General features: G+C 41.6%; 1 protein-coding gene and 1 pseudogene across 1 annotated transcript in view; both read right to left on the reverse strand.

The window, feature by feature from the left end:
* The window catches only part of KIAA2012 (KIAA2012 ortholog), a 94339-nt gene that overhangs the window by 30920 nt on the left and 46811 nt on the right, over positions 1 to 16608 (reverse strand). The window contains exons 15-16 of the mRNA XM_023536003.1: positions 14143 to 14219; positions 813 to 950 (exon numbers count right to left, since the gene is read on the reverse strand). Of these exons, the coding sequence (XP_023391771.1) occupies positions 813 to 950; positions 14143 to 14219 (215 nt within the window). The remainder of the gene's footprint in view (positions 1 to 812; positions 951 to 14142; positions 14220 to 16608) is intronic.
* On the reverse strand, positions 10609 to 10727 carry LOC111745125 (annotated as a pseudogene).

Consider the following 16608-nt stretch of genomic DNA (forward strand, 5'->3'; position numbering starts at 1 on the left):
ATAAGTATTTTTTTTCTTCTCCTGTTTCTATCTTATTAAAGGTCTAGGAAAGTATCTGAGATCCTTCCATGCCGAGCCTTGCTTTGTTCCTGATCAGTTTCTTTTATTTCATGGTCGTTTCCAGTCCATTCAGCTCTGAGAGGGGCAAAGATGGGTAGGAAGAGGGCCCTAAGCCAGAGGGCTGTGGATGAACAAGAGGATCTATTTATGGAGAATTCAGTGAGCACCTCTCATGTGCCAGGCTGTTTTAGGTGGGGCAGAAAGAAGTATTGAAAAAATAGACAAATGACATTCCCACAACAGGAACTCTCAGTTCCCTTAACTAGATGTGAAGCTGAGCTTGGAAAATAATGAACTCTTAGAGAACAGAAAGCAAGGTCAGACATCTAAAAGAGGATTTGCAGTTGACTTCTAAATAGTTAACTCAAGAATCATTCTCTACAGTAGGAATATCAGCTCTACCACGTTACGGTGATAAAACAGTAATAATTATTTTAACTACTGTCAAGATAAAATGAAATATATTTGCCTGTTTTATGAGGTGGTTCAAGGTTATCCTTTCTCTTCTCTGTTCTCTGTCCCCCACCATCTAAACCAGACACCCAATTGATTTGTTCCCGATGGCTGGCTGTGATTACTGTCCTAATTTGTTCTTTCTTCATCTGCTACAAACTGCCTATTTTCTGTCCCTTCTGATAAAGCAGGAACTCTGAGGGACTTCTGAAGCTGTTTTTGTACCATGCAGAAGTGTATTAACTGGAAAGCCTGTGTATGTGTCTATAAAACCCCTCGTCTTCTCAGTGTGAGATCACCTTCAGGAACGGCATCATGTCGATGTGCAGCTTGCGCGTGTAAAATTCTTTTCTGTTTGAACATATCAGCTCTTTATTTATACAACTTTGAGGCTCTCCTGTCTTCTGAGCTGCTGCCTCCAAGGACTGCTGGGCTCCCTGTGAAGAGAAGCAGAAAGCACAACTTTCATAGGAATGATATACAGTGCGACATGAGCCAGTCCAAATTCCCAAATATTTATAGAAAGTAATTTTCATTGTTGGAACACTAATAGTAAAACCAGTTTTTACCATGGAAGATGCAGAGGACCCATGTGTGTACAGAATAATCCGAGACTGGTTGTTAATTTGTACCTGGAGTTGATGTAATGAGAAAGTGGAAAAGAGACCTTGCTATGTTCCCGGGTTGTAATCACTTTATTTAAGCCTCACAAAAAGGTGGGTGTTACTATTCCCATTTCACAGAGGAGGAACCAGAGGCCCTGGGAGGTTAAGTAACTTGCCCAAAGCCATACTGCTGGTAAACAACTGAGCCGAAGTCACCGTCTGCCCAAGACTCCTTTTTTAATGAGATCTTTTTGATACTTCTATAGCTTCCATGAATGGTTATCAAATCTGCCTTGCAGCGAATAAAGTTATAGCAAGATTCCAGTTTATTTCCAAACTTAAACTGTATTTGCTATGTTAGGAAGAGTGATTTGAACAAATCTAACAGACAGGGAAGGAAGAATGGGTTAATGGAGGCCCCAGGGGCTTGCCAATCTTTTGGGCCATGCCTTCTCCTGTCACCACAACATGCAAATGGTGTCATGTTTCAGAGCACTATAAAGTTGGATCTGAAGTTGCTTTTCAGCCTACGCCCCATGCTGCAACCTGGGTGATCTTCCCAAGATGCAAACCGGACATCACTCCTCTGCTCAAAATCTTCAAAGGCCTACCCGCTTAAAAGGTTTACGAGACCCTTCCTGCCTGCCTGGACTATCTCTCCTGCCTCATTTAATCATTCAACAAATATTTATTGAGTGGCTTTTCTATGCCTAGCAGAGTGAATATGGCAGTGCAAGAGGTAGACAGAAGTCTCCGCCCTCATGAAAATTGCACATACATTCTACTGAGAGGGAAGAGATAATAAGCAAGTGGAACATAAGTTATTTCTGAAGGTGATTTGTGATGTAGAGAAAAATAAAGCAGAGAGGGGAGTGAGGAACATCTGGGAATGGAGTGGAGACTGCGATTTTAAGCAGGGTAGCCAGAGAAGGCCCCACAAGAAAGCAATGTTTGAGTAAAGCTCTGAAGAAGGCAAGGGAAGGTTCTGTGGGGCTCTCTGAGGGAAGTGTGTACTCACTGTGGGAACAGCAAGTGCAAAGGGCTACCATCAACACCTACATTTCAGCTCCTGGAGCAAGGCCATCATCACACCTGCCCTTCCTTCTCCTGGGAACATGCTCCTTCCTTCTAATTCCTCCTCATCCTTCTAACACATCCTCATCCTTCAGGGCTGGCTCATCTGTGCCTCCCAAGACACCCAGAGCACTGAGCACTTCCCACCATTGCCCACAGTGAGGCTCACGCTTGCACAGCCACCTCTCCTCCTCACTGGACTGGCTATAAGCTCTGTGAGGACAGGAACCAGACTGTCCTGTTCCCATGTAACAACAGTGCCTGGTACAGGGTTTGGGGATGAATATACACTGATAAACATTTGTTGAGCAAAAGAGTAACAATCACATTGGGGGCAAGCTACATGTTATGGCCCAGCTCAGTTAGCACGGGGAGGGCCGATGAAGACACCTTACAGAAAGTACGAGCTGACCTCCTCTGTGTAGCACTGACTCCTCATACCCGAGGAAGAAGTAATTTGCTATTTTTTCAGGGCTGATTTGCTGGGGTCACATATATTAGTGTGGCATGAGATCATCCTGGGTGTGGTTTTGATCATTTCCATATTTTTCTTGGAGACTAACTCTCAGATGCCTGTCTCTCCAGGCTGTCATAAACTCTCCCTCCCATAATGTTTATGTTACTTTTAAGTATTAATGATGAATTAACAGTAGGTGGGTCCCCATAAGCAGCCATCATTCCTATGAACACTCATGCCCTTTTCCTCTGTTTTGAAGTGTGGCTAGAGTTAAAGATTTTTTTCTGGACAAATACATATCTAATTTTTTATCGTCTCAGCCATATCTCTGATTAGTTTCTCTGAGACAGCCCCTCTCCATTTCTAGATCCAATGAAAGTATTTGGTCCAAGCTAGAATCAGACAAAGCATTTCAAGCTTTTTAGCTTCCAAAATCATGCATAAATCACTGGGTGGAATAATAGAAATCAGACAATACTGATTTGAAGGGAATGTCTCCATTACCTCCAAGAGACAATTTTGTGTTAGGATAGAGGACAAAAGCCACGCTGACAGTTCCAATGGTTGGAATTACTTTAACTCCTTATGTGGGGTTCAGATTGAAGAGTGGGGAATTGAGAGACTGAGAAAAGTCCCTCCTAATCCCTTGGCCTATAAATCTTTTGATAAAACAATTCTCTTAACTGTATGGCTCATCTCCCTAACGTTTAGGGGCCATTAATTCAAGCTCAATGGAATGTTTTCAGTGAAGGCTCTGTAGTCACTGGAATGAGAAGTATCATTTTTGCTTATTATGTTCAAGAGTTCTAACACATAAATGATAGAGAAAGGGGGCTTTGGAGATGGGAAGAAAGAAAAGATTAAGTATATAAAGAGGATTCTGAGAGGTAGTAAGAGAAGGAGAAGTCAGAAAGTTGAAAACAAGGCAAGAAAGCCATCTGTTGGGGGTGGTTTTTCATTTATTCATTAAACAGATATTTACTGAGTGATATTATTTGTGTTAGAGGAAAAAATCCATGAATAAGCAGGATAATTTAGATAATGATAAATCTATAAGGACAACAAAATGGTGATAGAATTAAGGTTGATGTGGAGTGGGTGGGACTTGCCTTTGGGTAATCAGGGAAGAGCTCTCTGAGGAGGTGACATTTGAGGAGAGAGCTGGGTGACAGGAAGGAGCCAGTCTTGGAAGGATCTATCTTTAGCGGTCAGTGTATCTGATTATTTGGAGGTAAAACCAGGCAGGGATTCTTTGAAAAGAAAACTAGAATTCCTGATTTCTAGGCCTGTTCTGCCCCAGCCTTCTGGGCTCCATCCCTGACCCCATGAGGCACCCTTCTGTTTTCTGGGTAGCAAAGCCACCATAATTGACACTTGCAAGCTATTTGGGCTATTTCGAGAGCAAAGACAGAAGAATAAATAGTGAACAGGAGTCAAAGTCTCTGAAGGTGTAGAAGGGAGAAGATAACACAAGGTGGACAGAAAGGAAGGAAGATGGAGGAAGCAGAGGAAAGCAGAGATGCATAGAGATTTTTTGTTGCTTTTATGTGCATGCTTTTGTGAAAATGATCACAAAGCTGAGGGAAAGGTGAAGCGTTTAGCAGAAAAATCAAAACCCATTCCTTCACCTATTGTACTGTAAGTACTTTAATATTTTTATGTCCCCCCCCAAAAAACACCTGGAAGTCTTTCTCTTCAGTAAATGAAACAATAAAGATTAATGAGTTAATTTGGTAAAGCTGATTTGAATTGCACAGAAGGTGTTGCGTAAATACTTGGCATTTAAAACGTTATCTGACATTTAAAAGGAGATGACTGTTAATGAATTCAAGAGCTAATCTTACACTCTTACAGACTGAGCCATGGAAAATCCAGGATTATTATCTTGTTGTAAACATAATATGATTCGGTCAAAAGCCAGAATAAAAGAGAGCTATCAGCTCTATACAAATATCCTTACACACATATATAATGCAGCAAAACTGACAGAGGACCTCTGCTACATTAAATAAATATAATTTCTTTTCTTACTCTTGGATTATAATATTTGAGCTACAAACTCAAGGAGAAATGCTTCTCCCCAACAATTTTTCCTCCTCCTTTCAACTTGTGTATTTTGAAGGGTCACTACCACGGTTGGCTCCACAGTTATTGGGATGTCTTACTTTAAGAAGGAAAGGAGATTCTAAACCCAGCCAGGTAGATCTTCACCCATGGGTCCCACAGAGCCACCAAAGATATGAATCTGTCCTGCAAATGTCTCTGGGATTTTCCTCTTTACTTCTCTCACTCTTTTCTAATTGGGGTTCCCCATCTCTGTAGCTGTGGCTTAATAGCTCCAAGAAGAACTATTGTCCCTCATTAAGGAGGCTGCAACACTCTTGCTGTCTAACTGCCTCCTACGCAACTCACAACTTCATTCTGCCTAAGAGCAAGCTGCCAAGAGTCCTGGGAACCTGTGGGCAAGCTGAGTTGGAGGAAGAAAAAAGAAGGAAGAAGAACCTTTGTAGCCAAGATCTGAAATGTGCTGGGGCACACACCCCACCATTATCTTAATGCATGGAGAGCAGGGTCGGGAGGCCTTTGCAGAAACCCTTATGTGGTCTATCAAGTTGTCACATCAAACCTCTGTGCGCACAGGGTATTTGTCCCCTCCTGTGAGCAAACAAAAGGAAAAGAGTCAGCCTCTTCTTTGGACCACTAGGCCCCCTACTTGGCTGAGAATCTGTCCCTCCACTTCCCTAGGGGGATGAGGGGCTCTGAATCTCAGTGGGGATGGATAGATCTGAGAGATCTAGTTACTGGGGGGTTGGAGGGCAGGAGGGTTGGGATTCTAAGCACCCCCCTAGCCATGCCCCCTGCTGGGTGGTAGTGACTAAGTCCTGGAAAGGACCATTCTTGCCAGGAGCTATGGGCTGAAGGGCCTGGCAAGTTTCCTTGTGCTTGGCCTTCTCAGGTTGTTATTTCTTGGCCATTTCTTGGCACTAGAAGCAGGTGATATGAATGGGGGACATAGGGCTGAGCAGGGCATGGAACTCTGCTGGGCTCCCCACAACTGGGTTGCCTGGAGAGAACTGAGTGGGCCAGGGGCTTCTTAGACTCTATCAATTTGGAGGGGATCTAGCTTGTGCAAGGCTGGCCACCCCTAAGTCCCACTCTGAGACCTTGTCTCTGTCTAGGCTTCCCTGGCCTGGAGGAGCAGGAGACTTCTAGTCTTCAGGAGGCCAGATGGAGCACCAGGATCTCAATTCAACAAACTGGCCTGCCTGCTTGCCCTCTTTATGAGGGGCAGAAGGGACCCCAACCCACTGCGTGGCTCTACCCACCACAAGTCTGCCCAGTGTTTCACATGCTGCTCACCCAGGTTGATCATGCTCCTCTTGGCCAGCTGACATCCTGGCCCACTTTTTATGTTCCAAAGGCAATTTGGTGCTGCCGAAATGGGCTGAGTGGACAGTTTGAGGAGGGTTCCACAAGGAGGCTTGATGGAGATACAGTTTGGTTGGAAGCCGGAGAAGAGCTTTTTTGTTCCTCTCCTGTCACGAATTTTGGTTTCCATTCACTTTTTTACACCTCAACCCTATGGAAGGAGATTGTATAGCAATCTCCTGAGTGTCTAGCTGATTAGCCCAATAGCTAGCAAACATTATACCTGGAAAAGAAATGCTGCAATCTCTAGTCTTAGCTTTTGTGAGGGACTCATTTGGTGACTTTTGCCAAGGCATTCAGCATTCTGTGTCTCAGTTTCTCTACCTCACTGTGTTTTTCAGGGAGTTTTGAATAATGAAACTCAGGGCACTTTAATTCCAGGGCTTCTATGGAAAGAAGTCTTATCTGTGAATTCTAATTGATACTATCCTCAGTTTAATTAAGTGCTTTGTCGACACAATAGAATCATTGTTGATCTGGCTTAGCAGAAGCTGGAGGAGAAAAATTTTAAGCCAAAATAGTAATCTCTTATGCCCCAGGGGAGGCAGAAGCTAGCTTTTTCTGTGAGGGGGAGTCTGGCTGTATTCAGGCTGGAACTTTGCCAGTATCTGAGAGATGACGCATCCTATTTTAGACTGGGAGATGGGAGGTGGTAACGTGCATGGTGGGAAATCTGAACAAGTCTCTAGTTCCTTCTAACCCCAAACTTGACTTTAACCCTAAACTGTGGGACTTCCTTGTTGTGTTGGCTCTGATGTGACGTTCTAATCTGGCAACCAAGAGAGTGGGAATCTCAACTTGCAAACTGATTCCATTATAAAGTTTATTTTAAATCAGTTGATTTTCACTAGAAAAAGAAATGTTACCCATGGTATTTGGATTCCCACACTGGTCCATAAAAGCTTATCTAACTCATAATTTAGCTGGATGAAGGAGTTGACCTAGCATTGTTCCAATGCTGGGACAGCAGAGGGCTGGAAGCAGAAAAGGGAAGAGGGCCTTTTCCTTCTTTCCAGACCCTTTCCCCGCCCCTGGGTCCTCCTGTCCTCTAACCTCTAAGTTTTCCTCCACAGCCGCACGCTATGGGGTTGGGTCCCTGCTTGGTATCATGCTTCCAACTTCAAAATTCCCTGCCTCTCCTTCTTCCCCTGGCCTTCAGCTGTGCTCCCTTAGGTGCAGGGCAAAAACCAATTTTTTAAAAAAAGTTCATGATGAGATATGAGAAACGCAAAGCAATTGCTAATAGGCAGAATTGTAAGTAGTGAAACAAAATTCCAGACAGCGTGGAGGATATCTGGAGTGGGGGGGCGTTTGGGTTTCCAGATTGGGAGTAGGGGGCGGGGGAAACAGTTGGTAGATTGGCTCATAGTCCTGTCTTCCAAGCTTCTCTTTTTCCTTATCTGAACGCTTAGATTGTATACAAGCTCCAATTTCTATTTTATAATGGCTTTCAAGGCAGAAGGGGAACAGAATAATAATTACTATTATAACTTATTGGGATTGTCTACTGACAAGTATTCGGCTCATCCCTTTCCATGTGTTGTTTCATCTAATCCTTGTCAGGACTCCATGAGGAAAATATTATTATCTCTTACAGATAAGGAAATGGAGTCTCAGAGCAGTAAAAAACCCTCCTATAACCACATGGACAGCATGGAAGAAGATGAGATCTCAATGCAGCTTTATGGGATTCCCAAACCAGTAGGCCTCTTTGCTAGTATAGGCCACGTATTGAATGGGGCCCTGTCTGTTGTGACATCTGTTTCCTCAACTGCAAAATGGTGATAATAACTTCACCTACCTTACAGGGATGTTGTGAGGGTTAGGGGAAATAATCCTAAACCCTTCTATAGTAAACCTCCAAAACAGCTGGCTGTTATTCCCATTTAAAAAGACCTTCTCAAGACAATGGGGAGATAATTGTTGAAGCTTATGATATGTACATGGAGGTTCATTATACTATTCGTTCTGTTTTTGCATGCGTTTGAAATTTTCCATAATAAAAATACAAAAGAAAAAAAAATTAACTAGGCACCTATCATGTGTCTAGTTGGAACTAGGAGCCAAAACATTAATAAACACGTACTTACCGAAATAAATGATAATCGAAATGAAAAATTCAACACATAAATCCTTCGTTTTGTAATTAAAAACCAACCCCTCTCAGTAAATTATTCTTAAATTGTCAATGGAGTTTTTGGGCTGAAAAGTAATCCTGTGAGTGAGGTCGAACCAGAAGATGAAGTTTGCTTAGATCTTTGAAAACCTTTGCAAAGTTCCATAACCAAAGCTATTTACAAAAGCAGGGAGAGAAGAAGGGAGAGGGAGAGGGAGAGGGAGAGGGAGAGGGAAGGACCGTGAACAGGGGGAGATGCTGTGCCAGGCCTTTAGAAATAAGAAACAAAGGGTGGGGAGTGAGCAAACTTTTCTAGGTAGGGAAATGCAGACAGCTGATTCTCCTAAGGATCAGTGCCAGGCCCAATCTTATTTATTGGCCTCAAAAAGATCTCCAAGAAGGGTGCCTAATGACACCTCAGTCTGCACACAACTTAAAGCTTTTCCAGAGAGTGAAGTACCAAATCATGGCAACCAACAGCAGGAAGTACCTGGAGATTGTGTGAGTTGCTAACAGAAATGTCAGTCGATATCATTATCGCTGGAAATAAAACAAGCATAATCTTCGAATCCGATTTAGAAGATTAGGGGCTTTTTCTACCCAGGACATGGACCTTAATGTTAACAAAAGATTTATCTGTCACGCTCTACTCCTAGAGCTACCATGTGCCAGGAACTGTGCTAAACGCATGGGATACAAAGATGTAAAAGGGAGTTTAGATTATAAAGTCTGCCTTTAAAGAGTAGTAGTTTGTTCTTTTAGTTAGCAGCCAAAAAGTTCAACAGAAGTCAGAGTATATAGCTCAGAAGGATGCTAAAATAAAAGGTTACCTTTGTACCCTTGTATAAAAACTTAGTGTGTCTACAGGTGTATATGAGTGTGTGTTTTCTTTGTCCTGAAAGAGGAAGGCTGAAAGGCGATATGAACACCATCTGTGAAACCACCAAGGAAACAGATGGGGTAAACATAGGTTTATTCAACCTAAATCCCAGTGTGCTAGAATTACAGGCTACTCTTTGAAATCCCAAAGAGGTAAATTTAGGACACATAAGATCAAATATGAATTTATACCCTCGTAAACTCATGAAACCTGAAGTCAAGAGATAATATTGTCAGAATAGAATTGGCTTTGTGAAATGGGAGAAAGGGACAAAAGTCCAGTTTAACGAGATTTTTAGGACACTACCAAAATTCTAATCCCTACAAAGCAAAAAAACAAAACCCGAGATAAAGCATGTGAAAAAGGATGTTTGCTCTCCCTAACAAAGAGAGAAAACTGACAATGTGAAAACTGGTGAGATGGTTTCTTTCTTATTTTAAACAAAGAGATGTAACTATTCTTGGGAAATCTAATTAAGGTTTGAGCTTGTTCTTTGATACTCTTTACTGACAACCTTTCTGCCCTGACAGCTCTATAAACCAGTGGGCTCAGGGCCCCTCTTGTCCCAAGCTTACATGGATGGATCTGGATAGACAAGAGAGTTTCATACTTTGAGATCTAAACTTTTCAGAAAAAGAAGGAATTCATTGTTCCCCAAGGTCTAAGATCAGAGGGATAAAATGCTGAAAGGGATTGAGATACTTAAAAGGAGAATCCTGATAGCACCTATCCAATAGTCTAATAAAAACCTAATTAATGTTAAATAATTTTAACTAATGGTAGAATGGCTCTATGGTGTTGACCTTTGTTTAGCTTGCTGTGTACTTACTGTTTACTGTGATCCCTAGATCATTTAAAACCAGACTTGAATAAAACCAGGCATCTTAATAATCTATTTTTTTTTCTTACAGGGAAATTTCTGAAAAAATGGAAAATCAGGAGGACAAAATTAAAACAAAAAACTCAACTAAACACATCCCTAATTTCAAATTAGCGAGACTGCACTTTTTTACATGCATTATTTGCAAATATTTTCCTTATAGGTGTATTTTTTTTTTTTAACATATTATAATCCTGGTTGACATTACTTTAACTTCTACTTTTAAAATTAAATTGACTATTCTCACTGAGGGTGATTTTGCCCCCTAAGGGACATATGGCAAGGTCCGGAGACATTTTTTGATTGTCACAACAGGGAGTGGGTGAAGTATACTGCTGGCATTTAGTGGGTACAGGCTAGGGATGCTGCTCAGCATCCAACAGTGGACAGGAAAGCGCCCCCCACAACAAACAACATCTGGCCCCAAATGTCAGCGGTGTTGAGTTTGAAAAACCCTGTATTTAAACTGTTAATATTAAATCAGTTTCTAGTCTGAACAAGCATCATTTTATTATTTATTTATTTTTTTTAAGCGAGGCAACCCTTGGTTGACCTCACAGATTGCAAGGATCTTATCAGCCTACAATCCCTTATTTTATTTTTAATTTTTATTTAAAAAATTTATTTAATTTATTTTTTTATTTTTATTTTTTACTCCTACAGAACCTGATCTTCCTAGGTGGTCTCCCATCCAAGTACTAACCAGGCCCAACCCTGCTTAGCTTCCGAGATCGGACGGGATCAGGCTTGTTCAGGGTAGCATGGCTATAGACCAAGCATCATTTTTTAATGTCTGAATTAAACCCCTCACTAAGAGGGTTATGTCACAATTTACTTAATAATTTCTCCAATGTTGGACTGTTAGGCTGTTTCCAAATTTTCTCTGTTATAGATAATGCTGCAATGGACATCTTCAGTCACTTTTTTTTGGCCAAATTAATTTCCCTAGGATAAATTCCCAGAATTCAGAAATACTGAATCGATGAGTACGAACATTATTTTTTATGTTTTAGAAGTCATGCTGCCATTTTGCTTTACAAATGGATTGAAACAAATTACAACCCACTAGAGTATGCAAATTTTAACAAAACCTAGGCAATACTGGGAGTTACTATTAAAAAAAATAAGAAGAGACAAACATCTCAGATATAAAATGGTACCTCCAGTTTGTCTCAATGTGCATTTCAATCGCTACTCAGGATGAATATTTTTCCATACTTGTTTTCTATTCCTATTATTTTTTATTCGAATTGTTTGTCTTTTGCTTATTTTCTTAACGAGTTCTCAATGTTTTTCTTTTAAAATGGAATGTGATCTTTACTGAGGATGGATAGTAATGCTGTTGTAGTTAGTGCAATTATTTTTAAACTTTTTAAATAAAGTTTTACTTTTGTCTCCCACAGCATAGATTTGTTAACGTTTCCTCCTAGAATTTTGATTTACAATTTTAAAACTCTTTCTAGGTGCTGGCCACCTGACCCGACCTGAGGCATCTGCACAGAGAGGCCCTGCGGAGGAGGAAAAGCATCTCTGGCGATTTGTGTCAGCACACAGGTAAGACCAGACCTCGGTCTCTGATGGTATTCCAGGAACAATTATCTCTTAATCAAATGAAAGGCCTTATGGCAGAGCCACAAGGCAGAAAGAAAAGTAATGTGAGGGAGAATATCACATTTTGTGAGGAGTTTAAGGACCCGCATTATAAAAAGGGCACCATACCTTTAGGACTCCTGAAGTGGCAATGCTCCATACGCGGCTATTATTAATATGCAAAAATGCCTTCATAAATACTTGATTCTGTTCACAGTGGGGAGGCAGCTCATTTGAAAGAGGAAATGGGAGCTTGGAGTTGAAACGTGTCCGCTTGTCTCCTTTTTCTTTTTTCATCGCTCTTTTCATCTCCACGTTTCCCCTTGCAGTTTTCTTCCCCGTCTATCCCTGACTTTAACCCCCTCCCCCAACTCCTAGAAAGTGGTTGATATCAGTTGCTACTCTTATTTCTATTTATGGATTTACCCCCGAGGGCCTGATCCTCGACCCGGCGTGGAAAGGGTGCCTTAGGAGCTAGTCTCACGGTTTGCCCTCCCGTATACTGGAGGCGAGAGTCCTTATACTTCCTGCTCCCTTCCACGGCGCATACACCTCTTAGGAAACGCGCAGAAGAGGTTTTTAAATCCAACCAGTAGGGGGCATCCGGAGGCAGCCTCTAGAATCCGGTAAATCCATGAACCCAGTCACGTCTGCAAAGCACCGTGTGGCTTTCTTTCTCACCCCAGTGTCAGAAATTGTTTTCCAAATCCAGGTCTGTGACTTCTCCTTAAAGCATAATGATGCCAAAATATTCCACCTTTGAGTTTGTTTCGTCCCCCGCCCCCTCCTCGCACTGTGATAAAAAAAAAAAAAAAAGTACCAGTATTTTATGTGACTGAACTCTTAATATGGGCAGACCCCAGTGAAAGAGGGGAGGGGGTGAGTCAGTGGTGAATTAACAGAAAGGAAGAGCAGAAACTGCTGATGTTGATAAAGATCAATTTTGAGTGCTATCCTAGCTTGTTTCAGAGTGGGCAGGTGACAATGGAAGGAATCCATTGGATTTGCCATCAAGATAGGTAACAAATTTGCTGGGCAGAGATTTGTTTCTAAATCCTTTCCAGATGCTTTTTAGTAAACATGAAATTAGTCATTTACATGGAATAGGTTGAGGAAGTAGTTAAAATTGAAGTCAGTGATTAATCTAACAAGGGCCATTAGCCTCAAGAAGTAAGGGGTTGGGTGAGGCAAGGAAGATCCCTCCATTTCTCTCATCTCACCCCTATTTTCTCTGTTTGGGGGGGTCATGAGGAATCCCTAGACTTTCCTTAAATGGCTTTCCTTTTAGGGGGCTACTTCTAAAGAAAATAAGATGATTGACTTGAATGAACCAACTGGTACCGGTGGGAGCAGCCCCATTCTTTTCACAAAGGAGGCACTGAAGTTCTCAGGGTAAGCTGGTTTGCCACAGCCTTACAGAGGAACCCAGGATTAGAGTTTAAGACTCTCTGTCTGTTGTTCCTCTTTCTGACTGCAAGGTTTGTAATTCAGTCTAGGACTTAATTTAACATGACTGAGTCACTCTTTTATTGTGGGTGATGTTAGTTCCTGAAATACAGCTACGGAGCTGTGTTTAGGGTACATGAGGTATTTGCAAGGCCTTTGGAACTGTGAAATTGTCAAAATATAGCATATTATAGCTTCCTTAGTCACAGAATCTCTCTCTCTCTCTCTTTAAAAAAAAAAAAAAAAAGCTTCTAGATCCCTTATAAAGGATGTCTTCAAACTGGGCATATAAAAAGAAAAAAATGTAAACGTTGATTCTGGTTCCTCAGTAGCAGGAAGGGATGGCTCAGCTGTGTTTTACCTCAGCGGAGGCCTGACCCAGGTCTGGGGTTCTAACTGAGAGTTCAGGCCCTTCCAGCTAGGCACACAGATGAAAAGAAAACTACTTTTATTGTTATTGTTATTTAATGAGTGTGAGGGAAGAGGAGAAAGGCAGGCTGTGGCAGGAAATTAGAGATAAGGGAGAAGTAGAGATGAAGCCTCTTCACTCCCCCATGCTGTCACAGGGCAGGGAGGGACCTGAGTGTGCCCTGGAGCTGTGCTCCTTCAACTTCAGGCTCTCTCAGAGCTGGGGTGCAGCTCCAGGAATCCCCCTGAGTTGTCTCCAAAAAGAATATGAAGACAGTCCCAGTCTCAAAGCTTCAAATTAAGAAACAAACATATATGTTTGTGAACGTATGTCCTTGAATCACTAATAGATATTCCTAACCCATCAAGATGAAGCATTTTTCTTCTTAATTCATGGGATCCTTGCTTTTTTTTTTTTTTTGATTGTTATTTTTCTCTCTCCATTAGGAATGAGAATTGAATGGAAAAAATGGGCTCATTGCTACAGCTTCAATAGATGATACCTTTCCGTGTTCCTTGTTCCCTTTTTGACTTGCAGAAGTCAGAGAAGGCCTATTCAGCTTAAAACATTCCAAGTCTATGAGTTAAGAAACCTCTGTGATTTTATAGTCCATTTACCTCATTTTATTGTTGAGGCAAAAGAGGCCCAGAGAGGTGAAGAATCTCACTCAGGGTCACACAGCAAGCCAGGACAAGAACCCCAAAATTCAGACTCCCCATCAAATGGTCATTCAAAGTCAGTACCTGCTTCTCTGGCCTTTGGGTCAAAGGTGAGGTTTCATTAAGATTCATGTGAAGATCGGTTCCAGATTCAGTGTTTGCTATGGTAGAAATTAGAAAAGAATCAAGATCTAGGTCTCATGAATTTTTATATATACCATATACGTACATACCTAGTTCATTCATATAAGATTATAAACATATACACCTATGGCATTCACATTTACTCACCAGATAATACCTGTAACCACTACAGGCACAGTCTAAAGATCACGTTATATTCAGTGTTAAGACCTTATATTCAAATTTCTATTTTCTTGTTTGGTTGCTCTTTGGAAGAACAAAAGTAAATTCTTTGTGCTACTAAAATTCAGATAGAGCCGAAATTAAAAAGGAAATATTGATGAAAAAATCTGCTGATGCTGTTGAATATAAATTTTGTATGATCATACTTCACTGAAGCAGGAAAATGCTTCTGCAACCTTTCAGACAGAAAGATCAGAGACTTCTTTTTCTCTCATAATGTGGAGGGGCAACAGGCGAGGTGGAACCATGATGCCAAGGTGGAGCTGGAGGGAGGAGACCGATGGAAATCACGGGGGACTAATACCCACCATGGAGCAGGAGCCACACAGACACTGTTGGCGTGTAATCCACATGACTCTTTTCCGTAGTTATGCTATCACTACTCTCTAAAGATGTGGAAACTGAGGCTTGGAAGGTAAAGTCACCTACCCAAGGTTGTATAGCTAGTGAGGTTCTGAGTAAAGATTAGAGTCCAATACTGCCTGAGTCAAATGCCAAACTGCAAAAGGATAGGATTTATTTTGTTTTTCTTTTTTTCCCCCTAAGGAAGTAAATTTAATGTTTATAAAGGAATGTTTATTTGAGGAACAGATTTAGCCAGGCACATGGCTCCTCTGACAAGGATTTTTGTCTTGTGTGTAGGACCAGTGTCCAACAAAAAGTTCTTTCCATACTTGCTACTCTTAAGTAGCTCTTTTAAGAGTCTACAGCCATATGTGATTCTGCATCTTTATCTCTGTGACCTGAAGCCTTCATTCATTCCTAATGAGCTGACCTTTCCTTTTCTGTTGTTTCTCAGCTGTTCTCTTCTACCTTGTTTGAAAATGGCTTCTGCACAGATTTTAAAAATTATTTTTTATTGAAAACAGCTGGGGAAACTGAGGCCCAGAGCGTGGTTTCGTGTGATTGGCTCAAGGCCATACGTTGAAATAGAGCAGGACCAGATCTCCTGACTTAGCATCTCGTATTTTTCCCTCCACATCACACTGCCTCCTGTTAGCCATCTCTCGAGCTTGCCACATCACAGCTGCTTGGCCTCTGGACAAATCCAGCCCAGCAGAGTCGTACTGTGATGAGGTTCACTTCACTGTGGCTTGAAAGGAACCATGGGTCTCTTAGAAATGAAACTTATAAATTCTAATGCATAAGGAAAGTTCTTGCAACACCAGGAGAATGAATCAGTCAGCCAGAGTTCAAGAAATGTAAACACATTTTTAGATAGGAGGCTGAAAAATCGCTTAAGACTTCTCCATCTCTTGGGTCAAGACCCTGGTAATTTACTGAGGTCCAAGCTGTCAAGTAAGAGACACAACTTAAACTGCATTCCTGGGAGATAAAGCAATGAGGGTGGTGAAACTTCCTCTCTGAACAATGTGGGAAGATCTACCCCTGTTATCAAGCTGAAGAAACTGATTCATCGACCAACACAGGCAACTGGCTGTGAACACAGGCTTGGTTCTTTTTCATCATTCTGGAGCTGGTGTGTACAATCGCAGACTACAGACTGCACAATTTCCAGGCCCACCCGAAATTAGGAACTCAGGGGCTTTCTGTGGTGAACATTTCTGCCACTAAAGAGATAAACAGAAAACACATTCCTTCCCTGGCTGCTCACCATCAGGCCTGAGCAGATTTTCAAATGTTAGCATTAATCTAACCACAGGCTTTTAGCAAGAAGATAGCATTGCCATTAGATAATCGGGCAGTTTCAGAGATGACCCTTACTAGTGAGGATCTCCTCTCAAGCCTCTTCTGCCTTCTTCAAGTCATGGGATCCTTCGCCAAACACTCAAAACTTGAAAAGCAGGAAAGAACATCTGATTCTAGCCTGGAAAAGGTGCCTTAAAATTTCCTTCTATTTAAATTTACTGACTGTGCCTAAGTTGTTGTTCATCGTTTTAGATAAAAACGAAATAGTCATATGTTCTCTCACTGTTTCAGAATACTTGTATCCCTTGTTGTAAGATGCTCTGGTGGTCCCCATCCGGTATCAGAATGGAGACCGAACGCTAACAAGTCACCTTATTAGGCTTAGTGGACCATTCGACTCCTTTATAGATGCGTGTTAAGGCTTGGAAAAGAGCATCAGACCCACAGGCTCTAAAGTTGCAAAACATTCTGTGGTCACAAGGGCAGTAGCTTTTGAAGGTGCTGGCAGGAGCTTCTCTAAATACGTTTAGGGCC

This window comes from Pteropus vampyrus, unplaced genomic scaffold (assembly GCF_000151845.1).
Source record: "Pteropus vampyrus isolate Shadow unplaced genomic scaffold, Pvam_2.0 Scaffold146, whole genome shotgun sequence".
NCBI classification, from domain to species: domain Eukaryota; kingdom Metazoa; phylum Chordata; class Mammalia; order Chiroptera; family Pteropodidae; genus Pteropus; species Pteropus vampyrus.